Source organism: Ranitomeya variabilis, chromosome 5 (genome assembly GCF_051348905.1).
Source record: "Ranitomeya variabilis isolate aRanVar5 chromosome 5, aRanVar5.hap1, whole genome shotgun sequence".
Classification (NCBI taxonomy): Eukaryota; Metazoa; Chordata; class Amphibia; order Anura; family Dendrobatidae; genus Ranitomeya; species Ranitomeya variabilis.
In genome coordinates this window covers 364201377-364229330 of record NC_135236.1, presented here as the reverse complement: position 1 = coordinate 364229330, position 27954 = coordinate 364201377, and the positions used below count along the sequence as shown (strand labels likewise).

The 27954-nt window shown below is 44.3% G+C and overlaps 1 protein-coding gene across 1 annotated transcript in view; it reads left to right on the top strand.

The window, feature by feature from the left end:
* The window catches only part of MAPK12 (mitogen-activated protein kinase 12), a 194029-nt gene that overhangs the window by 74768 nt on the left and 91307 nt on the right, over nucleotides 1-27954 (top strand). The window contains exon 4 of the mRNA XM_077264916.1: nucleotides 19647-19758. Coding sequence (XP_077121031.1) covers nucleotides 19647-19758 — 112 coding nt within the window. The remainder of the gene's footprint in view (nucleotides 1-19646; nucleotides 19759-27954) is intronic.

Sequence of the window (27954 nt, the reverse complement as noted above, 5' to 3'; positions counted from 1 at the left end):
CACTGCGGTTTTTTGTGCGGTTTCTACTGCAGATTCCACTGCGGTTTTCAAACTGCACTTTCCTATTGGTGCAGGTGGAAAACCGCTGCGGAATCCGCAGAAAGAATAGACATGCTACTTCTTTTTTTCCGCAGAAAATCCGCATGGATTTTCCAGAGGAAAAAAGCCAAGTGGGCACAGCGGTTTTTGTTTTCCATAGGGTAACATTGTACTGTACCCTGCATGGAAAACTGCTACGGATCCTCAGAGGCAAATCCGCTGCGGATCCGCAGCAAAAACCGCAAAGTGTGAACATAGCCTTATGCTTTTAAGCCGCGCTTTTAAACCGCGCGTGACAGGGATGTCATGTGCTGCTTACAAGCAGAGCACAGTTGCCGGAATACTCACTGCTCTGCACGCCGGGACTATGTGCGTGGAGGGCAGTGAGTAGTCATTGCTCTTTAGTAGTGAACACTGTCAGCTGCAGATCGGGCTTTCACGCTACTAAAGAGAATGAATAGCCACTCCATTACCAGGGTAAGGATGGAGCCATGCATACCAGAATGGGGATGGAGGCCAATCATACCAGGGTAAGGATGGGGCCATGCATACAGGATGTTATTAAAAAGAAATGAATATTCACTGCCCTCCACGCCCATAGGCGTGGAATGCAGTGAATAATAATTTCTCTTTAGCAGTGGGCCCAGGACTTAGCCGCAGCCGCCTGCTCCTGACTCCTGTGACCCGCTACTCCGTTCGGCAGGTACATCCGGACTATAAGAATCGCCCCCCATTTTCCTCCATATTTTTAGAGGAAAAAAGTGCGTCTTATACAAAAAGTTATGCAAAAAAATTGTGACTTGCCATTTTCATGCCACTTTTGAATAGCTTTGCTAAAGTGAGTAGAGCTGGGGAGGTGACTAAATGTGGCAGTGTCCGCCCAACAGATTAATTAAAAGTGGCAGAAATGTTACTCCAGTCTTTGACTGAAGTTACATTTTTGTTGAGGCACACACCACTTAATGAAAGCGGTGCATCAGTGATGCGTGTCTCCCTGCATGTTGCCAGAAATATTACTCTCCTCTTAAGGAATTGGACTCCTCTTTTTCCCGCACACCAAAGAAAAACCTTCATAACAAAAATTCTCGATGAAGTCTTACTATTATCACAAACCAACAAACCTTAGACTTCTAAAATCATCCTTTATTAATATAAATTTAAAAGGTATATCGCATAATAGTGGTTGTCAAAAAAGAGTGCAAAAAATGCCAATTTTAGGAGGGAAGAAAAAATGTGTAACTAGGATGAATCTCTCCCTAGGCTCACCCTTGCTGACAGCGGAGGTTGGCACCCTACTTGTTGACGTAATGGCGCCCCCCGCTCAACGTCGGCAGCCCTAAAGGGCCCTTATGCACCCTAAAAAAATCTTACACTAACATACAAAAAAAACTCAATGTAAAAAGTTATCTCGTATTACCAGGAATAACATAGATGGAAAATAGTCAGAAAATAGCAGCAAACTGACCTATATCGAATGATAGGGCCAAGATCTAAATAACAATATTTCCAACAGGGACCAAAAAAAACAACATTTTTTCAAAAAATTCCTTAAAGTGAGAGGCCCAGTACCTGATAATAAGGATAAAGTCTAAGATGCTGCCAGTAATATTACACTTTTAAATAAAAAATGTGAAATCACTATTTGTTGCACTGTACCCTTAGATTTTCAACGATCTAATAACATGTACCTTTTTTCTCAGGTGACCTTTATAATAATGGCAAATGCTGCATTCAATATTACCATTGCACAATGCCCATATATTTGTGTCAAATGACCCACTCTGAGTACTCAATCACATGCTGGTAGATGCCATACTTCAGTAATCATATTGCATAATGATCATATTGCATAATACCCATCAGATAATTATCTGCCATTCTCTAAAAACAGAAGGAAAACAGGGTACTGGCAGCTTAGAGATATAACAGATACTCAAGTTCCCAGCTCACACCTGATAACATAAACATGGGTAGAAAAAATAATCTCAAGAAAGTTTCCACCAAATTGTGGTACTTATCAGCCATTGTTCAGCTCTCTCTATTGCCCAACACGTTTCCCCCTTGGGATAAAAGGGTTCATCAGAGGACTCAGATTTGCGGGCTTCAATCCTCCCTCTGACCGTTGCCAATGCTGTGTGCAGCAGAGTCCTGGTCTCAGCGCGCAGCTTTTATAAAGCGCGCTGTCCTTCAGTCATATCGTCACTTCCGCTCTTATTCCCGCACACCCATGATTGAAATTATGAAACGCCAGACTTAATCTACAAAGTGATGTTGGCCCAGATACAAAGGCTCCGATTCATTAAGTTCAGTGCTATAGAACATGCTAAAGAATATGGCACTGATCAGACACAGCCACAGAACAATTACATCCAGTGACTCAGTTTTAGGCCCCCTCAACATGTACGCATGAGACGTCCATTTTTTATTTATTTATTTATTTTTTACTATGTGTGTTTTTCGGTTGGCCGTCTGTGTGACATGTACCGGAATAGAAATTGCAGATTTCTAGGTGTTAAAGATATGCAAAGATAGATATGCGGTAAATAGATGATGGATAAATAGGGCTCTGTGAGATATAGATGGTGTCTTGCATGTGTAGCTTACTGTACTTATAGTAACCCAATTACTAATTGCCAAAAATGACTTGGGCTCCCACAATTTTTGGTAACCAGCAAAGGTAGAGCAGACAGTTGTGAGCTCAGGCTGGGAAGGTCCATGGTTATTGTGCCTTTCCCAACCTAGAAAAAACAGCCCGTAGCCACCCCAGAAGTGACGCTTCACATTAGATGCTCCAATTCTGGTGCTTTGCCTTCGCTCCTCCTGATTGCACTGGTGCGGTGGCAATCGGGATAATGAAGCTTGGGGTTGATATTGACTGTGAATTGTACAAAAACACAGCTGGCATCATGCCCTGGTGGTGTTAATGGAGGTCTCTATCAGACAATAGGGGTGTTTATACTTTTGGAGGGACAGGGGACATAGTTAGGTAAAGCAGTGGAAAAACCCAAAGGTACACGTAAATGTCCAGATTGACCATAATATGACCCGTTATTAAAGGCTGAGCTCAAAGGAGCAGGATATCGGGCATAGAGGGGACTGGTAACTATCACAGGGGCAGTTGAGTACAAAACACCCATAAGAGAGGGGAGGTGAGGATTTCCCAACATGGAGGAGGTATGGGGGGCCGCTAATTACACCGGATAGATAAATAAACGGGATATTTATGAGAAGCAGCTGTAATTCTGCTGTTCATTTAAACCTTGGGGGTGGCAAGTGTTGAGACGAAAAATCTATCGGGACTCTCTCTAAGAATATTTTATTAAAATTGCCCTTCCCTTTTCAGCGATTTTATTTTGGCAAGCCTTATAAATTTGATCACTTTAATGTTATCTTGTAGAATGCGATTGACATGTCTAGCCAGGAATGTGTCCCGTTCATTCCTAATATCCCCCAAATGTTTTTCCCCTTCTCCTAAACTCTCTGATCGTCTTGGCCACATAGGCTTTGCCACAACCGCAAGTCCCTTGAATATCATGACTTTAGTTTTGCAATTGATGAAATCTTTCACCTGAAAGACTTTGCCAGTAGTATCATTGCCAAAGTGTTACCTGTTTGAATGAAATCGCAGACCACACACATGCCACACATGCCAGAAGGAATTTCTGGGTTTAACAGGTAGCCAGGTATTAGCTGCCGATGGTGGCAGCCTGGATCCACCTTCTTACCTTTCTTAAATATTGGTACCACGTGAGCCATCCTTCAATCCTGTGGCACCACCCCTGTTACAAGAGAGTCTAAGAATATGAGATACAGTGGTTTGTCAATTATTGAGCTCAATTCCCTCAGTATCCGTGAATGTATGCCATCTGGGCCGGGGGATTTGTTAATGTTTAATTTGCTCAGATGTCGATGTACTCTTTTTGTGTTAAACTAGTTGTATCACGTTGTGCATTTTTAGATTTTTGCCTTGTTGAATGATCCCTGTAACAGGCAGTTCATTGGTGAACACGGATGAAAAGTGCCTGTTTAACATCTCGGCCTTTTCTTTGTCCTCCTGTAATTATCTTGTTATTGTCATCTTTTTAAAAGGCCGATACTATCTATTTTCTTTTTGGCATTGATGTATTTATAAAAAAAAAAAAATTGGGATTTATTTTAATGTTGTTGGCGATTTGTTTCTCTGTATCTAACATTGCTAGCTTAATTTCTTTTTTACATTTCTTATTTAAATCTTTATACTCCTGAAATGCTATTTCAGTATTCTCGGATTTCAAGATTTTGAATGCACTTTGTTTTTGTCTTATTAAACTTTGTACTGTCTTATTTATCTATAATGGTTTTTTTTATTCCTTGACATTTTATTACCAGAGTGAATAAGTTTTCTGCAAGATTCTAGTAGTATCTCCTTAAAAATAACCCATTTATGTTCGGTGTCACCAGTTACCATGACATTGTCCCAGTCTATATGATTAATCTCTTCCCTTAATTTGTTGAAATCAGCTCTATTAAAGTTCCAGGTTTTGGCATTTCCCCTTTGATTGAAACTTACCATGTTATGGTCACTGCTTCCCAAATGCTTCCTGACCTGTAGATCTGAAATTGTATCTGGTTGACAGAACCAGATCCAGCAAATTACCTCCCCTGGTTGGTTCATCAACCAGCTGAGAGAGGTAATTGTCCTGAACTGTGGATACAAAATTGTGGCTTTTAGAGCAACCAGAAGATTCTATGTCCCGTTGAAGGTCTGGATAGTTAAAATCCCCCATTATAAGAACCCTATTACCGTTTGCTGCCTTTTTAATTTGCTGCAGCATTTCATCCTCTACCTGTTCAGCTAATAGCAATCTCCAATTAGCAGCTTTCCGTTGCCGTCACCTATTGTGACTCTACATTGCTGCAACTACCCCCACCCCCCAATGTCTTAATTAAGCACAGGTTTTAATGTGGATTTTACGAAGGTGCACACCCCTCAACCTTTTTTATTTTTCCTGTCCTTTCCAAATGTAGTGTAGGTGTCTATGTTTGTTACCCAGTCATGGCTCTCAACAAGCCAGGTTTCTGTAATGCCACCTACCACCAACATCTGTCTGGCCTTTGCTGCACTCCTATTTCCCTCCTTCCTACAGCAGTCATTTATTCGGACTCCCATGACAGCACCACGAGAGAGGGGATCCGCCCCTTTAGGAACAGGAAACCCACAGATACAAAAGGGCGGCACCTCTCCCATGCATCAGTTGGTTTCCTGTTCCTAACGGGACGGGATCCTGCAGATTTCAAAAGGATCCCAGGCCGGCCGGCCGACTCAGGTAGCGAGGGGGTCTCCTACCTCGGCCGGTGCGGGGTTCCTGGTAGATGTCGCAATGGTCCTGGCAGGGCTGCATGTGGCGACATTCCAGCAGGGAGCAGCCACCGGTGGTGTCCTGTCTCCGGGCCAGCGCCGGGTGAGTATGTCCCCTGGGTCTCCTCCTTCTGTGGTGGCTGGGGTCTCAGGTATGCGGCGGTGCTCGGGGGCGCCATCCGGGAGTGATGCGGCTCTGTCCGGCGTCCTCGCCGCTCTGTGCGCCGATACTGAAGCGCTGGGAGCCCGGGTGACGCCGGGGGAGGAGTCGGCGGTCACTTCCGGGTTTCCGGGGTCCTGCGCATGCGCAGTGAATCCAAGATGGCGGCGCCCACCGGTAATAGCGTCGCCGGCGTTCTGAGCCCCAGGGCTTGCCGCCTGCACCAGGGGGAGGCCGAAAGAAGTAATCAGGGGAGCGCTAGGCACAGCTGCTGACCGGAGGAGGGGTTATAAAAGGAACTCCGGATCGTGATCCCTTGCTTCTGGCCTCATATGGTGAAGATGGAGGACGAGCACGTGCAGTTGCTGCAAGAGGTGTCCCAGAAGCCCAAAGGGAAGGATCGCGACAGGAGGAGTAGTGAGTCTGGCCACAAAAGCACCTCCAGACAGGGGTCTGGAGCATCAGCCAGTGGAAATCCCCCTCGTATTCCGGTACTTTTTCTTTGGGCAGCGCTGGTAAGTGATCTTCGTGAAAGTTCACCCAGTGACACGATTCCCCTCATATGTTCCATTATAGGGGAAGAAATGTGCCGGGAAGGCGAAACACAGGGAATGTGGCATCTGCGGGGTTCCCCTACCTGATTCGTGCCCTAAAAAATTATGTGGGCCCTGTATCCAGCAGACGGTGAGGTCTCAGGAAAGGGGTGAGGGGGAGAGCATTATATCTACAGGGATTAGATTGCTTTACTTACCCCCCTCAGGTAGCGGAGGAATCCCTTACTATGACCACCAGCTTGAAGGAAATGATCAGGATGGAGGTCAGACAATCCTTAAAGGATCTTTCTCAAGGAGGAAGCTCTAAGTCCAAAGCTCCGTTACTCTCCGATTCTTCAGTGGAAGAGGATAAGGAGGAAGTTTTTTCCGGTTCAGCTGCGTCATCCTCTTCCTCGGATGAGGACACCGCCCGCTTCTGTCTACCCCTTGAACGAGTGGATAAGCTGGTTAAGGCGGTCAGAGGAACGATGGGCATAACGGAACCGAGACCCCAACTTTCCAAGGAGGAAATTATGTTCAGTGGGTTGGAGCAGAAAAAACGGAGAGTCTTCCCGCTCAATGAGAAAATCCAGGATCTCATCAATAAAGAATGGAAAAAACCTGAAAGAAAGGGTTCCTTACCTCCAGCGCAGAAGCGCAGATATCCATTCGATGATCCTGCAGTCACCAACTGGGAAAAAGCCCCTAAGTTGGACGCGGCAATAGCCAAAGTGGCAAAACGGGCCTCTCTCCCTTTTGAGGACATGGGGACCCTTAAGGACCCCCTTGATAGAAAAGCGGACACCTTTCTAAAAAGTACCTGGGAGATGGCGGCCGGTTCTTTAAGGCCTGCGGTGGCTTCAACCTGTACAGCCAGATCAATGATGGTCTGGTTGGAACAGTTAGAGACTCAGTTAAAAGAAGGTGCATCAAGGGATTCTATTTTGACTGCCTTACCACTGATCCAAGAAGCGGCTGCTTTCTTATCAGATGCATCTATTGACTCTGTCAAAATGGCTGCTAGAGCAGCAGGTCTCTCGAATGCGGCCAGGAGGGCTCTTTGGCTGAAATGTTGGCCAGGCGATATACAATCAAGGTCAAAACTCTGCATCATTCCTTGTAAAGGGGAGTACCTATTCGGGCCCACCTTAGACGAACTCCTAGAGAAGGCGGGAGATGACAAAAAGAAGTTCCCCAATCTGCTGGGGTCCTACCGTCGTCCCTTTAATAAAAGAAGGTTCGGTCGCGGAGGGAAGCGTACCTTTTCACCTTCAAGGGATCGGTCTAGGTGGGATGACAGACGTAGACGAGGTACGGGATATATGTTCCGTCGTTCCTCAAAAGAAAGGAAGAAGGAGGACAAATGACTAGGAGCCCCGGTGGGGGGTAGACTTTTACATTTTGGTTCAGAATGGTCAGAGATCACGAATAGTATCTGGGTGCAAGATACTATTTCTCGGGGTCTTACTCTTGAGTTCTGCCATACCCCACGGGATAAGTTTATGTTGACTCCATTGCGTTCTAATCCCCTAGAGCAATCTGCTCTGGAAGAAGAGGTGTGGTCTCTCTGTTCAAAAAATGTCCTTACACAGGTTCCAGAGGCTGATAGAGGGAAAGGTTTCTATTCTCCCTTGTTTCTTATTCAGAAGCCCGACAACACGTATAGAACCATCATAAATCTCAGACATCTTAACAGTTATTTGGTTAAGCATACCTTTAAAATGGAGTCCATCAGCTCGACAATAAAGATACTGTTCAAAAACTGCTTTATGGTGGTAGTCGATTTAAAGGATGCCTATTACCACGTACCTATTCATGTGGATTTCCAGCAGTTTTTGAGGGTAGCAGTGTTAATGGGAGGAGTTGTTTATCATTTTCAGTACAGGGCTCTTCCTTTCGGTATAACATCAGCCCCTAGAGTATTCACAAAAATAGTGGCGGAAGTGATGGCTCACTTGCGAGAATCTAATGTCCTTATTGTCCCATACCTTGATGATTTCCTCATAGTAGGTAACTCTGTAGAACACTGTTTGTCCCAACTGGAGCTAACTAGAGTTAAGTTGGAACGCCTGGGCTGGATAATTAATTTTGAAAAATCTCGGTTACAGCCTCAAAAAATTCAGAAGTTTCTGGGCCTATTACTAGATTCAACTACACAACAGTGTTATCTTCCAGAAAATAAATTAACTCAGATTCAGCATCAAGTTCTAAAAGCAGTTAATACACCCTCTATGACCCTGCGGCAAGCTATGTCCCTGTTGGGGTCCCTCACATCGTGCATTCCAGCGGTAAGGTGGGCACACTTTCACACTAGATCCCTCCAAAAAGAGATTTTGGTTAAGGATAGGATCTTGAGGGGTGTATTAGAGGAAAAAATAACGCTTGAACCAGCGACTCTCAAATCCCTAAATTGGTGGCTGGATAGGGATAACTTGTCAGCAGGCGTTCCCTGGATGATAGATGTGTCCCGGGTTGTGACTACGGATGCCAGCTCCTCAGGTTGGGGGGCTCACATGAATGACATTGTAGTGCAAGGCCAATGGGAACCATACTCAACGTCCTCTTCCAATCAGAGAGAATTATTAGCAATCGAGTTGTCGGTTAAAAACCTCCTCATGTATCTACAGGGCCACCACGTCAGGATCCTCTCAGACAACCGGGTGGCAGTCTCCTATATAAATCATCAAGGAGGGACACGCTCCGAGGCTCTGATGCAGATCACAGATCGTCTCCTCCGGGTGGCAGAAGAGAATTTACAATCTTTGACTGCTCTGCACATCACAGGAAAAGACAACATAAAAGCGGACTTTCTCAGCCGCAATGTCCTAAAGCAAGGAGAATGGTCTCTAAATGGAGACATCTTCAGACAGATTGTCCGTTTGTGGGGTCGACCGGTGGTGGACCTATTCGCCACAAGGGAGAACAAAAAAGTAAAAAACTTTTGTTCCTTAAATCCCAGGGAAAATCCACTGGCAGTGGACGCATTCCTCATAAAATGGGATTTTTCTCTGGCCTACGCCTTCCCGCCACTGAACCTGCTACCTCTAGTGGTGAGGAAAGTCAGAGAAGATCGGGCGAGACTCATTCTGATTGCTCCCTTTTGGCCCAGGAGAACCTGGTTTTCATGGCTCAGGATGATGTCAGTGGGCGATCCCTGGGTACTCCCAGACATCCCAAATTTGCTTTCCCAGGGGCCGATACTCCATCCACAAGTAAAGGGACTTCATTTGACGGCTTGGAGTTTGAGCGGTCATTGTTAGAAAATAAAGGCTTCTCTCCTAAATTAGTCGATACCCTTTTAAGAAGTAGAAAGCCGATAACAACAAGAATCTACTCCAGAACCTGGAGAAAGTTCTTAACTTCCTCAAAATTTAATATTAATGATGGTGTACCAATACGTCAAATATTGGAATTTTTGCAAAGAGGGTTAGAGTTAAAACTCTCCACAAGCACATTAAGGGTACAAGTTTCAGCACTTGGAGCCCTGTTCTCATGTAACATTGCGGGTAACTACTGGGTGTCGAGGTTCATTAAGGCGGTCGGCAGAATTAGACCACTGTATAGAAACAAAATGGTACCATGGGATTTAAATCTGGTCCTTTCTTCTTTGACAAAACCCCCTTTTGAGCCGTTGAATGAAGCCTCAGTCAGGATGTTATCTCTCAAAACAGCTTTCCTAGTAGCTATAACATCAGCTCGCAGGATAGGAGACATCCAGGCACTCTCTAGACTTCCCCCGTATATAGAATTTCTCCAGGATAGAGTTATCCTTAGACCGGACCCAGCCTACTTACCAAAAGTAGTATCCCAGTTTCACAGATCGCAGGAGATAGTTTTACCTTCGTTTATCCCTAATCCTTCTAACCCTAAAGAAAGTGAGCTCCATACCTTAGATGTCAGGAGATGCCTTCTTCAATATATCTCGGTCACTAATGATTGGAAGAAGGATAATGCACTATTCCTGTCCTACCAAGGTCCAAGGAAAGGGGCTAGAGCATCTAAATACATATAAGCGAAATGGATTAGGGAGGCTATCTCTCTCGCTTACACGACAGGTGGGGGTCCAGCTCCGCAGAATCTGAGGGCACATTCCACCCGAGCCATGGCGTCATCCTGGGCAGAGAGGTCTGGAGTGTCGGTCGACCAGATATGTAAGGCGGCCACATGGTCATCCCCTTCTACCTTCTTTAAGCACTATAGGTTAGACTTGGGGTTCTCCTCAGATCTCACCTTCGGGTTAAGGGTGCTACAGGCTGTGGTCCCTCCCTAAAAATGGCTTACATCTCTGTAAATCTCTCGTGGTGCTGTCATGGGAGTCCGAATAAAGCATTAAGCTACTTACGGGTAGCGGCATTTTTCGGAGGCCCATGACAGCACCCTTAGTTCCCTCCCTTTTCACGTGGGGTTGCACATCCTGGGTTTATAATCAACCAAATAATTTAAAGAAGGAATGTTATCTTCTCACGTGTATTACTTTATTAAAAGTCATTGTGTTTAATTGTATGCAATTTTGTGTTTGCTTGTCATTAACTGCGGTTAGTCCTCTCAGGCTCTGTAATCCAACTGATGCATGGGAGAGGTGCCGCCCTTTTGTATCTGTGGGTTTCCTGTTCCTAAAGGGGCGGATCCCCTCTCTCGTGGTGCTGTCATGGGCCTCCGAAAAATGCCGCTACCCGTAAGTAGCTTAATGCTTTTCCTGGTTACTAGGCAGCATCCTGCTCTAGTGATCCCGGTCTTGGGCTTGCATTCCTAATATCAGAGAAACAGGCATATTTACTAGGTTGTGCCAGATCAGGACTGGGCTCCCTGGCACTTTTCCCCCTACCCCTCCTTGTAACATTTACCCAGCTGCGTTCTTCTCTATCCTAGTCTTCCCCACCTCCACCCTCCCACATATCACTGGCCCCAGCCAGCGCAAGCCCAGTGAGCTCTAAACTCCTCTCCAGGTTTGCAATGCAATGAAACAATACAGGTCCTTCTCAAAAAATTAGCATATAGTGTTAAATTTCATTATTTACCATAATGTAATGATTACAATTAAACTTTCATATATTATAGATTCATTATCCACCAACTGAAATTTGTCAGGTCTTTTATTGTTTTAATACTGATGATTTTGGCATACAACTCCTGATAACCCAAAAAATCTGTCTCAATAAATTAGCATATTTCACCCGTCCAATCAAATAAAAGTGTTTTTTAATAACAAACAAAAAAACCATCAAATAATAATGTTCAGTTATGCACTCAATACTTGGTCAGGAATCCTTTGGCAGAAATGACTGCTTCAATGCGGCGTGGCATGGAGGCAATCAGCCTGTGACACTGCTGAGATGTTATGGAGGCCCAGGATGCTTCAATAGCGGCCTTAAGCTCATCCAGAGTGTTGGGTCTTGCGTCTCTCAACTTTCTCTTCACAATATCCCACAGATTCTCTATGGGGTTCAGGTCAGGAGAGTTGGCAGGCCAATTGAGCACAGTAATACCATGGTCAGTAAACCATTTACCAGTGGTTTTGGCACTGTGAGCAGGTGCCAGGTCGTGCTGAAAAATGAAATCTTCATCTCCATAAAGCATTTCAGCCGATGGAAGCATGAAGTGCTCCAAAATCTCCTGATAGCTAGCTGCATTGACTCTGCCCTTGATGAAACACAGTGGACCAACACCAGCAGCTGACATGGCACCCCACACCATCACTGACTGTGGGTACTTGACACTGGACTTCAGGCATTTTGGCATTTCCTTCTCCCCAGTCTTCCTCCAGACTCTGGCACCTTGATTTCCGAATGACATGCAAAATTTGCTTTCATCAGAAAAAAGTACTTGGGACCACTTAGCAACAGTCCAGTGCTGCTTCTCTGTAGCCCAGGTCAGGCGCTTCTGCCGCTGTTTATGGTTCAAAAGTGGCTTTACCTGGGGAATGCGGCACCTGTAGCCCATTTCCTGCACACGCCTGTGCACGGTGGCTCTGGATGTTTCCACACCAGACTCAGTCCACTGCTTCCTCAGGTTCCCCAAGGTCTGGAATCAGTCCTTCTCCACAATCTTCCTCAGGGTCCGGTCACCTCTTCTCGTTGTACAGCGTTTTCTGCCACATTGTTTCCTTCCAACAGACTTACCATTGAGGTGCCTTGATACAGCACTCTGGGAACAGCCTATTTGTTGAGAAATTTCTTTCTGGGTCTTACCCTCTTGCTTGAGGGTGTCAATGATGGCCTTCTTGACATCTGTCAGGTCGCTAGTCTTACCCATGATGGGGGTATTGAGTAATGAACCAGGCAGGGAGTTTTTAAAAGCCTCAGGTATCTTTTGCATGTGTTTAGAGTTAATTAGTTGATTCAGAAGATTAGGGTAATAGGTCGTTTAGAGAACCTTTTCTTGATATGCTGATTTATTGAGACAGGTTTTTTGGGTTATCAGGAGTTGTAGGCCAAAATCATCAGTATTAAAACAATAAAAGACCTGACAAATTTCAGTTGGTGGCTAATGAATCTATAATATATGAAAGTTTAATTGTAATCATTACATTATGGTAAATAATGAAATTTAACACTATATGCTAATTTTTTGAGAAGGACCTGTACAAGTCACTGACTGCTACTGGAGGAGAGAGGACCCTGCCCATGAGGGCTCCAGTCTACAAAGGATGGGTGACTATACAATAGGTGAATGTAGAGCTGCTTGCGCTGCAGTATGGCGGAGCGATGGTTAGTGTAGGTCGTAGGCTTGTCGGAAGAGGTATTTCTTCAAGTTCCATGGTAGGCGAGTGTATGATATGTTATCTTATGTGATATGTTGAGGGACACAGTTCCAGAGTAGAAGGGATCTACTGGAGAAATCTAATATGTGATTGTGGGAAGAGGAGATAAAAGGGGTAGAGAAGGAGATCTTTTAATGATAGAAGGTGGCATGCAGGTAAGCCCTGGGAGACTAGGTCACAGATGTATGGAGGATGCCAAACTTAGGGTTCAGAACTGGAGTCTCTGGGCAATAGGGAACCAGTGCAGGGATTGACAGAGGGGAGAAGCTGGGGAATAGCTGGATTGACAGGTGGATTAGTTGGGCAGTAGAGTTTAGGATAGATTGGATTGGTGTTTTAGTGTTAGAAGGAAGGCCACAGAGCAGGAGGTTGCAGTAGTTGATGTGGGAGATGATGACGACATGCACTAGTTTTTGCAGATTCATGGTTGAAGAATCTGCGATTTCTGGAGATTTTTTTTCGAGTTTGAGTCGGCAGAAAGGGGAAAGGGCTTTGAAGGAGAGATCAGAGTTAAGGCATTGATTTTGATGGATAGGTCAATTTGGGGGGGGGGTGGAGTTGAATGAGTTGGTGGAAAGATTATGAATTTGGTTTTAGGCTAATTTTTAGAAACCTAGCTGAGAAGAAAGATGAACAGAGGACTGACATTGTGGGATTCTTGTAAGTGAGGAGGTGATATCGGGTCCAGCGAGGTAGAGGCTGTGGGGACTTCAGGCAAAAGCTTGCCTTATGTTGCCAATCATCTGCTTAAAGAATGAGACAGTCTTTAGCTGAGATGAGTGGATAGGGAGGGGGAGCTTGGGGATGAGGAGAGCATTGAAAGTACCAAATAGCCGTTTCATGGTACGAGGTGTTATCTAGGTAGGAAATTCAACAGCGCCGGACAAAGATCAGATCAGGGGTGTTAATCTTTGTGTGTCTCAGAGGTTGAAAGTTAAGAGGCCATGAGAAGTAGCTAGAGATAGAATCAGGGGTGCAGTTGTGGAGGAGGGCTGTTGGAAGTCTCCCAGGATAAGGGTTGGCAATTCTGAGGACATCAAGGCAGAAAAGGTGGGCAAGGAAGTGGGTGGGTGAGCCTGGGGGGACGGTATATGACCGCTACTCTGAGGGAGAGGGGATGGAAGACCCTGATGGTGTGAACCTCAAAAGAAGAATGGCATCCAATCGACCTGTATTTATTTTTGTGTTTAAAAACAGGATTGGTGGTGTCAGTGAGGTATGTGGGGTTATTGTGGCGTTGGCAGTGATCATACGACGGTATAAATACATATTTCATGCGTTGTAATCCGGAGGTGAATATGCCGTACGCTCACTATTTGTTTTCCTATAACTAATTATTGAGAACAGTTTGCGGCCTCCTCAGTTGATCATCACCCAGTTGTGCAATTGTCTGCACGGTATGGGCCAGCTGAGAGCTCTCTGCTGCAAAGATCACAGCGGGGTGGTTCTGTGGCCTGTGATCTATGATAATTGCATGGCCAATTCAATCTGTTGGCCACGGAAATGCAACCTTTCCGCCTTGTGGATACAGACTGTTTCCAAAAGCTGATGGCCTTCGCAGTCCCCCAGTACCAGTTGCCCAGTCACCATTACTTCTCTAAGAAAGATGTGCCTGCACTACACCAACATGTTGCAGACAACATAACTCGTTCCTTGTAAAAATCAATGTGTTACAGGGTACATTTTAACACTTGACACCTGGACGAGCAAACGTGGACGGGGCGTTACATCTCAGTGACTGGGCACTGGGTGACTCTGGTGGCTGTGGGGTCAGAGAGGAAGGGACTTCTCCACAAGTCTTGGAATCCCCAAGGCTTGCAGGGTTCTTTGGGAGGGAGAACTAAACTACTACATACCATAAGAAGGAGAACTAAACTACTAGACAACAGGGCTTGGCAACATAAACTACTAAACACCTAGTTTTGGAGAACTAAACCACTACACACCCAGAGATGGTAAACTGAAGCACTAGACACCAAGGTGTCATTAAACAGGAAATCTTGGAATCCCCAAGGCTTGCGGGGGGGAAAAAACCTCTGTATGTCACTTGTAACCCTTCCTCCACTGATTCTGCTTCGTCCACCTCCTGTAGTTTCTCCACCTGTGCCCTCAAACTTTCCCTTAATGAGACACACTTTCCAACAGTGCAGAGAATATCCCCCAACCACCATACTGTGCAGCCAGGGAAAACCGCAATCAGGCATTGCACCCATTTGCACAGTTTTGAAATGGCTACTAAGATGATTAGTGCTGATGTTGCCATCATCAGCATCACTATTTCGGCATCTACATGCTGGAGCATACTTTGAATAGTCTGCAGTAGGAGGTGGTGTTCGCAGAGAAATAGGAAGAAGCAGAGGAGGATGCGGAAGTGGTAACTATCTCTACCTTTTTGACTATCATCGCACAGGTGGGTGCCATGGGAGGGTGGATTATAGCGATCGAGTGGGGCTCAAGGTACCAGACAAACTGTGTTAGTAAAGGTGCAGTAGCCTAGGAACAAATAGAGGAGGAGGAAGAGGGGATAGGCACGCAACAGTCAGGAGATGAAGAGGATAATGAATACCTCTGTTATCTGTGGTTGGCGGGAGAGGATGGAGGAAGCAAGTTTGTCTTTCCCCACCACCAATACACCATGTATTTGGACCTCATGAAAGATGATTGTCCGCCGTATTGTTAGAATTAGAAAGTGCTGATTACTAGGTTGCCACTCTATTAGATCCGCGATACAAGAGTAAATTTAGCCAGATAGATACTTCACCCCTAGAAAGGAACGTGCTCATGCTGGAGTATCGAAACACGCTTGTAGACAATCTTCTGAGTGATCTTTCACAAGACAGCAGTGAGGCACACAGTGTGCATCGCAGTAATATACTTCCAACCACGGTAACATTGCGTTGTTAATGCAAAAACATTATCAGCAGTAGTGTAAGTGGCAGAGGATGCACAGTCGTTTAGTGGTTAGCACTGCAGCCTTGCAGCAGTGGTATTCTGGGTTAAAACCCTACCAAGGACAACATCTGCAAGGAGTTTGTATTTTCTCCCCGTGTTTTTGTGGGTTTCCTCTGGTTTGTCTGGACTTCTCCTCCGCTCAAAAGATATACTGACAGGAAATTTAGATTGTGAGCCACAATGGGAACAGTGCCGAAAATTTTTGTGATGCACCATGTAATTAATGGTGCTATAGAAGTGAGTAAAATAACTAAAAATCAAAATATGCAATTTTTGTAAGTAGCTTCACACATTTTTTTTTTTAGACCAGCCCGTGTACCAGCCCGAGTTCGCATCTCGGCTTCAGGAAAATGGCCGCCACGATCTCCATCTGCGCACGCGCGGCATCCCACGGCCATTTTCCTGAAGCCCCGGGAAGCAGAGCACTCCATCTGCGCACGTGCGGCCTCCGGAAGATGGCCGCCGCCACCGATAACCAGGGGAATAGCACAGATCGTGCTCTTTTTTGGCTGTTGCGCATGCGAGAACCACTACGCCAACGCCGGGAAGATAAGCAAGAGGTGGGGGAGAAACAGCCATTTCACCACGCCCTTTTGACCAGACCAGCGTGATTGACAGGCGAAAACGGCGACTTTTGTAAGGTATTTCGGCAGCATAGGTGGGGAATCGGGACAAAAAATACACTATTGTAAAGCACAGCTCAGGCCCTATTTAACGGTATTTTTATCTCATACTGAAAAAAACGGGGTGACAGGTTCCCTTTAATTCCAGCCAATTTTGCGTTGAAAAAGTCATATGGTGTTCCTTCCCATGCAAGGTCTGCCGTGCGCTAAAACAGTGGTCCCCCCCCCCCCACATATGGGGTATCTGCGTACTCCGGACAAAATGCACAACAACTTTTGGGGTCCAATTTCTCCTGTTACCCTTGGGAAAATAAAAAAAAAAATGGATCTGAAGTAATCCTTTTGTGAAAAAAAGGTAAATGTTCATTTTTTTTTTTTCTAAACATTCCAAAAGTTTGTGAAGCACCTGAAGGGTTAATAATCTTCTTGAATGTGGTTTTGAGCACCTTGAGGGGTGCAGTTTTTAGACTGGTGTCACTTTTGGGTATTTTCTATCATATAGACCCCTCAAAGTGACTTCAAATGGGAGGCGGTACCTTAAAAAAAAAAAAAAAAAAATGTTGTAAAAATGAGAAATCGCTGTTTCTTTTAACCCTTAGGCTATGTGCACACATTGCAGATTTCCTGCTGATCAGCAGCTTTTTTTTTCCGCGCAGAAACGCTGCAGATCTGCAAGTGATCTACAGTACAATGTAAATCAATTGAAAAATAAAAATGCTGTGCTATTGGTGCGGAAAATTCCGCACGGAAAACGCAGCAGATTAAAGAAAGGACCATGTCAATTCTTTTTGCGGATCTGCAGCGTTTCTGAACCCATTCCATTATGGAAATCCGCAGGTGTAAAAAACGCATGAAATCCACACAGAATCTGCAGCAAATCCACAAAAGAATTGCACAAAAAAGCGCAGATTCTGACCTGCGTTTTCTGCCAAGAAATGCAGAATCTGCACAGAAAATTCCACAGTCAAATCCGCAAAGTATGCATATTCCCTTATAGCTTCCTAGCAAAAAAAATGTTGGTTCCCAAATTGTGCTGATGTAAAGTAGACATGCTGGAAATGTTACTTTAGTATTTTGTGTGACATAGCTCTGTGATTTAAGGGCATGAAAATTCAAAGTTGGAAAATTGCAAAATTTTCGACAAATTTCTGTTGGTTTTTTTTTCCACAAATAAACGTAAATCATACTGAAGAAATTTTACCACCATCATGAAGTACAATGTCACGAGAAAACAACGTCCGAATCATCAGGATCCGTTGAAGCGTTCCAGAGTTATAACCTCATAAAGGGACAGTGGTCAGAATTGTAAAAATTGGCCCGGTCATTAAAGTGCAAACCACCCTTGGGGGTAAAGGGGTTAAAATCTGGCCTTCTGATTTGCCACTGAAACACCGTTTTAGCATAATAATTTGGAGTAGCAAATGGGGCTTCTGGAGACTGCCACACAGTTTTTGCACAATCTGCTTAGAATGCTGGAAGATCGATTTCACACAGAAAAAGTTCACTTTCAGCAGCATCGGCTCTAGCGCAGAAGCGACCTCTCTGCGCTGTGACACTAAGCAAATGGCGCCAGTAAAACAAGATGGCCACTTTTTATGTGGCCAGGGCAATGTGACTTCGGCAGCCAATCACAAAAGTCCGTAATGTCATGACGTTGTGGATGGTTTCTACGCCCTGATTGGTTGCCAGAATCAACACACACAAAATTATGTGAAAAAAAAAAAAAAGTGGGTGCCGCTCCTGTGATCTCTTCAGACGCTCCTCTAACCTCTCCACGCCCCCTCCCCTCATCAAATACATCCCCCTGCTCATCCTACAGCACCACGATCATAGCCAAAGTCATAAAAAAAATTAGTAGCAACTAAATGATTTACCTAACTGTTACCGTCTTTTGTCGACTTTGAGTAAGAATGCTTGTGAAAGCGAACACATCCGAATTGGCTTCGTTTTGTGCCAGATTTCAGATTGGTGAATGCTTTCCAAACAAGTTCGCTCTTCTCTACTTGTAACCCCGCACTACACTTCTGATTTAGCCGCTTTTACAAACTGCAGCATATTCCTTTTTTCAGCATTTTGGCAGCGTTTCTTCAGCCATAGAACTAGGCAATGAGTTATTTCAAATACGCAGCAAAAAACGCAGGTATCTGGTTTTGCCGTGTTTTTGGTGCAAAAAACCTAAGGAAGTTGAATAATGTTTAGTTTTTGTGGTGCACTAAACTTTATTAACATGCACAAGAGACAAAACCTGCCTTTTGTAAGCAGCTTCTTTACTGCCAAGAGAGCAGGTTTTTCCTGCAGCAAAAACGCAACTTGTGAACATAGCCTTACTTATTGACAGGGGCAGGGTTACACAAAGCTGGAGGCAACATGGCACAACTCAACTAGTCTTCTAGTGATAAAACACTGATTTTATTGAATGTACAACCGGCATTAAGCTATTCCTTACCGTTCTCATGATAACTATAATTTTTCTCTAGCATATTTTTATTTTTAATTACTATATTGTAGTTAGCAAAAAAAAATATCACTTTGAATTCCCAGAACTCTGGGTCTTGGAATTCTGGTGTCCGCTTCTTTGAAATGCCTCACCTTGTTACTAAGGATGAGGTTTTGACTATTGTTATCTGCTCTGTACAAACTACCATTATTTGTCAGTCCTGCATTTTCTGATTGCTGCCTCATTACATTATCATGGTGGGGTTTCTTTTAAAGTTGACATAACGGAGATTATGCTCGATTTGTAAAGTGATCATCACAGCACAGTTATATCTGCTGAGTTATTTTTCATTTTTAATAGTGATTGTGTGAAATTTTCTCTGGATGTTAAGAAGACTAGATCCAGGTTATTTGTCCAAATGCTAACACTTTTTTTTTTTTTTTTTTTTTTTCTTCCAATCTTTCTTCTATTGATTGGAATAATCGGAAATCTCATCTTGACTTGTCTATATCTTTATTTTGTGCTATATGAATTTAGTTATTACTAATGATATACCATGCTTGGTTCTTACTTTAAACGGCATCAGCTGCTTACATGTGTAATGTCTGTTATCTGTCTTTATCTGTTTTCAAAATGAAGATATGTACCATTGTATGATAGTGGTATATTTGTAATTAAAAGTGAATTAAAAACAAAATATTACAAATACCGGTATATATTTGAAACCATAAATGTGAAACCTTTTTCTTTCAGGTCTGTGATGCCTTTGTTTCATGTGTACTTACAGTTTATTTTTTTTTCCAGCTACCTTGTCATGCCTTTCATGGGCACAGACTTGGGCAAGATAATGAAGCACGAGAAACTGTCAGAGGATCGAATACAGTTTCTTGTATATCAGATCTTGAGAGGGCTAAAGGTTGGTAATTTTACATAGGTTAAAAAAAATATTGATTTCTTTTTAAACTCCCGTATATTGTGCATATCAATGTCCAAATTTAAGTTACTTTGAATATTTGTCTGTCATGTTAAAGGAAGCCCAAGTTACCGTAAATTATATCTTGTAGCAACATTTTACCCATTGGTGCGGTCACAACCTTGCGCATTAATGCCATCATTCCTACTTGTTCAGTTTCTGATTAAGTTTATTTCTGATGATTGTGATATTTGGTTTAGTCTTGGTGTCAGATCGTACAATAGAGATTGAAAAAACTTACATTTTTCCAAGCATGTAGGACTGTAAATGACATTGAGTTGATCTGTCATTCACGTAACATGTTGAAGAGGAAGGGAGATTTCCATCTCAAAAGTTTGGGTTCTGGTTCAAGTTCGGGTACAGTTTTGCAACCTGCCACAAACTTTGTAATAAAGTTCGGTTGGGTACCAGAACCGTAACTTCCACGAGTCCAGTCATCCTTCTCTCCCTCAGCATGTCTGCTAAATGCTGCAATCACAGTATTTAGGGGGTTCAAGTGCCTGAAGCTTTGCCTCCCCTTCTTTTATGAACTCATGTGAACTTTTTTGTTCAGACTAGTCACTATTTTTTCAGGCATAAAAAAAACTTTTTCCACTGAATAATTTGATCATATTGCCCTTTTTTCCCCAAAAATGTTTTATGGTTTCACATGTCTTGCATTGGTGCCCTAATGTCTTGCAGTATTCATGCTTATATGGAGGAAGCAAAGCTGAACGTTGGGATTCTAAAAAACACAGCAAACAATCCAGGAAAACCTGCTTTTTGTCTCCAACTTTTTTTTTTTTTTTTACTGGCAAGATATCAAGCTTTAGGCCATGTTCACACGTTGCGGATTTTACCGCGGATCCGCAGCGTTTTTGACGCTGCGGATCTGCAGCAGTTTCCCATGCGGTTTACAGTACCATGTAAACCTATGTAAAACCCAATCTGCTGTGCACATGCTGCGGAAAAAAACGCACGGAAACGCAGCGTTGTTTTTTCCGGAGCATGTCAATTCTTTGTGCGGATCTGCAGTGTTTCTGCACCCATTGACTTGCATTGAGTCGGGCACATCCGCAGAAAAACCGCAGATGTAAAAAAGATCTGTGGTTTAGCTGCGGATGAAACGCTGCAGATCGGGAGGAGGGAGAGTGTGGGCAGTGTATGTGTGTGCGGGCGGAAGTGACCCTTAGACGATTATATAGATAGATTGAGAGGTCACACCTTTTAAAGCTACTCATGTAGTAGTTGGCAGATCCAATCATTTTTTAGTATTACCTGCAGAAAATCTATTGTCAATATTGTGTCTCAGGCCATAACTAAACACAGACGATAGTGCCCATTCTTCCACCTTCCCATAAAACAACCTGTTCGGCTGAATGTGAGTCAAGCTGACTATACACATAAGATGGATATCAGTCAAACTTTTGTTCAGCAGTCAGCTATCTCTTATCAACTCCTCTGTACAGAGTTCTCAGTTTGACCAAGCATTCTTGTGTAGTGATGAGCGAGTATACTCGTACTCGAGATTTCCTGAGCACGCTCGGGTGTCCTCCGAGTATTTTTTAGTGCTGGGAGATTTAGTTTTCTGTGCCGCAGCTGAATGATTTACATCTGTTAGCCAGCATAAGTACATGTGGGGGTTGCCTGGTTGCTAGGGAATCCCCACATGTACTTATGCTGGCTAACAGATGTAAATCATTCAGGTGAGGTGAGGAAAACTAAATCTCTGAGCACTAAAAAATACTCGGAGGTCACCCGAGCGTGCTCAGGAAATCTCGAGTAACGAGCATATCTGATCATCACTATTCTTGTGTTTTCACGATGGAGAAAGGAAAAAATCTGCTGCGAGATACCTCTAGCTGCAATTTTTATCTTTTCTGAAACCAATACTGCCCAATTATTTGGTCCCCTGACAGCATGTGGGCATTGGAGATCCCATACACATCAGATGATTGGCCAGTCCCACCACAATCCTTGGGTTTGGCCAACTCTGAACAAATATGTTTGAATTGGGAAAAGGAATAATCTTCTGACGGACAACTCTGGCAATAACTGATCTCACACAGGAGCAAAGTACTAGGCATGTTGAAATCTAAAGGCCTTCATACACATGAGATGGCCGTCTGAAGAATAATGCTTCGGACGATCATTCAGCTGGCAGCCATCTTTCCCATACACGAGCACTCGTTTGGCTTAGCGCTCCTTTGTTCTCTATCAGAAAGGGCCTACGGATATCTCTGCCTAGCGGCTTATCTCCAAAGCAACAAAGTGATTGGTAGTCCAGAATCTCACATGACCGATCAACATCTTCCCCAACAGTCAGTTGGCTGGCGCTCTCATACACATTAGAAAGTTGTCCAAACGTTTTGATATGGATAGGTGAGACCTGTGTTAGTCTAATATGGGGAACGATTTAAATGTCCCAGCTGTCAAGAGGCCCCCATACACATTAGATTCCTGATAAGTACCATCAATTATCAGCTGTTCGGCGCCACAGCTGCATGTGTTGCGGCTGTGTGACATTCACAACATATGCATGGAGAGCCTGTGTGTTGTGACAGTGACACAGCCGCGACACATGCAGCTGCGGCGCCGAGCAGCTGATTATCAGGAGCGCTCCAGGTATCCGGGTTCCCGATGCAGCTATTCGGGAAGCTCTATAGCTATTCGGATAAGCACTTATCCAAAGCTATTCGATCAACCCTAACTGAGAACTCTACATTATTTAGCCAGTCCACTATTCTATCTCCTGCACGTGCGTTAATTGACATTTGGGTGTTGGTTTCCGTTTGTCAATAGGGTTTGTCCTTACACAGTCTCTCAATTGGCACAGATTAGGTAGTATTAAAGTGTTTAGGAAAAAACGTCATTAACAATGGGAATAGTAACTTCCAGTTGACAATTTATCCATACGTTTTCAGAAAGTATTAGAGATGTGGCACACAATGCAGAGCTCTACGAAAACATACTTCATAATTGTTTTTAGGCCTCATTTAGATGTCTGTGTTTACCACATAGTTAGGTCCAGAAATATTTGGACAGTGACTGAATCTTTGTGATTTCTCCCTGCATGTTGCTACACTGCTCAAAAAAAAGGGAACACTTAAACAGAATATAACTCCAAGTAAATCAAACTTCTGTGAAATAACTGTCCACTTTGGAAGCAACACTGTTTGACAATCAATTTCACATGCTGTTGTGCGTATGGAATAGACAGCATATGGAAATTATTGGCAATTATCAAGACACACTCAATAAAAGAGTGGTTCTGCAGGTTGGGACCACAGACCACATCTCCGTACCAATGCTTTCTGGCTGATGTTTTGGTCACTTTTGAATGTTGGTTGTGCTTTCACACTCGTGGTAGTATGAGAGGGACTCTACAACCCACAAAAGTGGCTCAGGTAGTGCAGCTCATCCAGGATGGCACATCAATTCGAGCTGTGCAAGATGGTTTGCTGTGACTGTCAGCGTAGTGTCCAGAGGCTGGAGGCGCTACCAGGAGACAGGCCAGTACAACTGGAGATGTGGAGGGGGCTGTAGGAGGGCAATAACCCAGCAGCAGGACCGCTACCCCAGCCTTTGTGCAAGGATGAACAGGAGGAGCACTGCCAGAGCCCTGCAAAATGACCTCCAGCAGGCCACAAATGTGCATGCGTCTGCACAAACGGTTAGAAACCGACTCCATGAGGATGGTCTGAGTGCCCGATGTCCACAGATGGGGGTTGTGCTCACAGCCCAACACTGTGCAGGATTATTGGCATTTGTCACAGAACACCAGGATTGGCAAATTCGCCACTGGTGCCCTGTGCTCTTCACAGATAAAAGCAGGTTCACACTGAGCACATGTGACAGACGTGACAGAGTCTGGAGATGCCGTGGAGAGCGATCTGCTGCCTCCAACATCCTTCAGCATGACCAGTTTGGCAGTGGGTCAGTAATGGTGTGGGGTGGCGTTTCTTTGGAGAGCCACACAGCCCTCCATGTGCTCGCCAGAGGTAGCCTGACTGCCATTAGGTACCGAGATGAGATCTTCAGACCCCTTGTGAGACCATATGCTGGTGCGGTTGGCCCTGGGGTCCTCCTAATGCAGGACAATGCCAGACCTCGTGGCTGGAGTGTGTCAGCAGTTCCTGCAAAATGAAGGCATTGAAGCTATGGACTGGCCCGCCCGTTCCCCAGACCTGAATCCGATTCAACACATCTGGGACATTGTCTCGCACCATCCACCAACGTCACGTTACACCACACACTGTCCAGGAGTTGGCGGATGCTTTAGTCCAGGTCTGGGAGGAGATCCCTCAGGAGACCATCCACCGCCTCATCAGGAGCATGCCCAGGCATTGTAGGGAGGTCATACAGGCACATGGAGGCATCACACACACACAACTGAACATCATTTCTTTGTCTTGAGGCATTTCCACTGAAGTTGGATCAGCCTGTAATTTGATTTTCCACTTTGATTTTGAGTATCATTCCAAATCCAGACCTCCATGGGATATTCATTTTGATTTACGTTGATCATTTTTGTTTTATTGTTCTCAACACATTCCACTATGTAATGAATAAAGATTTGCAACTGAAATATTTCATTCAGTGATATCTAGGATGTGGGATTTTAGTGTTCCCTTTATTTTTATTTTAAGCAGTGTATTTTTTATTTAAAATGAAACAACTGAGATGCAATTGAAGTGTAGACTTTCAGGTTTAAATGAAGGGGTTCAACATACGGTAAATATCCTGTTACACTTTTGGTAATTGCAACCATTTTTTCTACAAATCCTCCTCATTTAAGAGGCTCAAAAGTAATTGGACAAATTAACTTGACCATATTATCATTATTATTTATTATTATAGCACCATTTATCCATTTATTCCATGGCGCTTTACATGTGAGGAGGGGTATACATAATAAAAAAATAAGCCGAGACCCCTAATTTTTCCACAAAAAACTGGGAAAACTTAATGACTCGAGTATAAGCCTAGGGTGGGAAATGCATCACCTACTGGTAAATTTAAAAAATAAATATAGATACCAATAAAAGTAAAATTAATTGAGACCTCAGTAGGTTAAGTGTTTTTGAATATCCATATTGAATCAGGAGCCCCATATAATGCTCCATAAAGTTCATGATGGGCCCCATAAGATGCTCCATACAAAATACGCTCCATATAATGCTCCATAAAGTTCATGATGGGCCCATATAATGTTCCATAAAGTTGATTCTGGCCCCATAAGATGCTCCATAGAAAATATGCAACATGTAATGCTGCATAAAGTTTGATTATGGCCCAATAAGATGCTGCATAGAAAATTTGCCCCATATAATACTGCATAAAAGTTGATTATGGCTCCAGAGAAAAATATGCCACATGTAATGCTGCATAAAAGTTGATTATGGCCCCATGAGATGCAGTTTATGCTGATATGATTAACCGTACTGTATATCTGCTGCTGCAATAAAAAAAAAATAAAAAAATGACATACCTCTTGTCGCTGCCCGCTGCTCCTCAACGTCCCGTCTCTCCACAGTGAACTGTTACGGCAGAGGGTGCACACAAACACGTCATCGTGCCCTCTGACCTGAACGTCACAGCCAGAGGACGTGAAAGACTGAGCCCGGTGGTGGAGTGGGGACAGGTGATTATCGGAATGCTCACCCTCCCCGTTATACTCACCTGCTCACGGCGCGGTCACTGCTTCTCACTGCCAGATGGTCTCAGGGCGCCGGCAGCTTCTTCCAGTGTTGAGCGGTCACTGGTACCGCTCATTAAAGTAATGAATATTCATTACTTTAATAATGAGCGGTACCACGTGTCCGCACAACACTGGAAGAAGCTGTCGGCGCCCGGAGACCATCTGTCAGTGAGAAGCAGGGACTACGCCGGGAACAGGTGAGTATGATGTGACCGCTGCCCCTCCCCGGCCGACCCCTCTGGGACAATGACTCGAGTATAAGCCGAGAGGGGCACTTTCAGCCTAAAAAAAGTGGGCTGAAAATCTCGGCTTATGCTCTAGTATATATGGTATGTAGAAAGTTCATTTTTAATACTTGACTGCCTGAGGTCTAGAAGCCATGGATGTCACCAAACGCCGGGTTTCCTCCTTTGTGATGCTTTGCCCGGCCGTTGCTGCAGTTGACTTCATTTGTTGCTTTTTTTTGAGTCTTTCTGCCTTATGTTTTGTCTTAAGCATGTGAAATGATGCTCGATGGGGTTGAGATTTGGTAACTGACTCGGCCATTGCAGAATGTTTCACTTCTTTGCCTTAAGCTCCTGGGTTGCTTTCACGGTGTATTTTGGGTCATTAGATATCTGTACTGTGAAGCACCATCCAATCAAACTTGTTGAAATTGGTTGAATCTGCGCAGAAAGTGTAGCCCTGTGTAGCGCTGGCATCCCTGCATGCTTCTCCCCTCTCGCGGCAGGGATCCCGACTTGCCCACCGCCACAGTCCTGCACTTCCTCCTCCTGTCTCCTGCCTGGGGTCGGTGCATGGCTGGCAGATCCCCAGGCACTCTGCTTAGGGCGCACACGCTCACTTTTTTTCTTAAAGGCACTGGACACGCTGTCATGCAGTGTCCTCAGCCATTGGCTAGGAGACCCTTATTGTTTAAGTCACCTGAATGGAGGTGCCTGAGCAATGTGTACAATTGTAAGTTTACCTGTTCTTTGCCTGTCTGCCCATACTTGCCTTCTGTCCCTGTATTCCAGGCTTGTTCGCCTGCACCAGTTTGCCTGTATATCAGCCGTGCCCTCCTGCACCTGCCTGCATATCAGCCGTACTTGCCTGTACCAGCCTGCCTGTATCAGTTGTACCTGCCTGCACCTGCTTTGCCAGTCAGTATACCAGTCGTACCTGCCGTGTTTGTATACCAGCTATACCTTCCTGCACCTGCCATGTCTCCCAGTTTTCCTGTTGTACCTGTCTGTACTTATCAAGTTCATCTATTCCTGGCCATTCCATCTACCTGCCCCTTTGAGGGTCAGCTGCCGTGCATCCGAGGTCTATCCTGGAGTAGCACCTGGCTTCCATCTGGAGCCAAATCTAACCCCACCATCAGGGGCTCTAACGAAAAGTCAGGTGTTCGCCTAGTCACACCCCACCAGCCCCACTACACCCGGTACATTTCAGAATTCATCCAGCTGCTTCTGTCTTCAGTCACATCATCAATAAACACTAGTGACCCAGTGCCATTGGAGGCCATGCATGCCCATACCAACATACTGTTTCTACCATGTTTTAGAGAGGATGTGATGTGGTCTGGATCAAGAGCTGTTTCAAGCTTTCTTGATACTTTGCTTCTCATCATTCTGGTACAGGTTGAACTTGGTTTCATCTGTCCAAGGTAAGAGATCTGCCTGGGGATAACAGGCAGTTAGTTAACCCTCAGGCCCGTATTGAAAAAATTTGAATTGTCCCAGATAACTACTTTAACTGTATAAACAGAGAAAACTATTTTCTGTATTCCATGATCTCCAGTATTGTATTTAATGAAATTTGCTAGTGTGCAACATTCCGTAATTGAATGTCCTTCTGTAATATTTTATGGTTGTTATCAGCTGATTCTTTAGACTTGGAGTTTGTCCCTCTTCTGCCACATCGCTTCCTGCTCTAGAGTCTTGCCTGTAAGTTGTTTTCCACCTGCTTTTGTAAGTAGTAGACATCTAGAAGCAGGGAACAAAATATTTCAATGCCTTGCAGCTTGTTACCTAGGAAACATTGTCTTTCCTGAACTAAACCCTACAGTCCTTGTGACACATGTTCCATAACTGACTGATTATCCAGGATAGTTGAACATAACCCTTTCACAAAACATTGAAGTCCAATTACGTTTGTGGGCCGACTCCATAAATGCTATTAAATTGAGCTCTATTGAAGCCCAACTAAGGGGGCAAATCTAGTTACTTTCTTATTCATGTTGCCTTTGTTGTATCTCCTAGAATTTCTTATGTCAAAATGCTAGGAAATGAAAGAAACACTATTAGGTTATGCATTGCAAACCTGTTTCCTTATGGACATGCAGTCTGGGGGCTTCCCTGTTGAAATTATTCATGTTAGCCTTTTCTATTCCCAGCTGTGTAGCATTTGTTTAACCCCTTCACCCCCAAGGGTGGTTTGCACGTTAATGACCGGGCCAATTTTTACAATTCTGA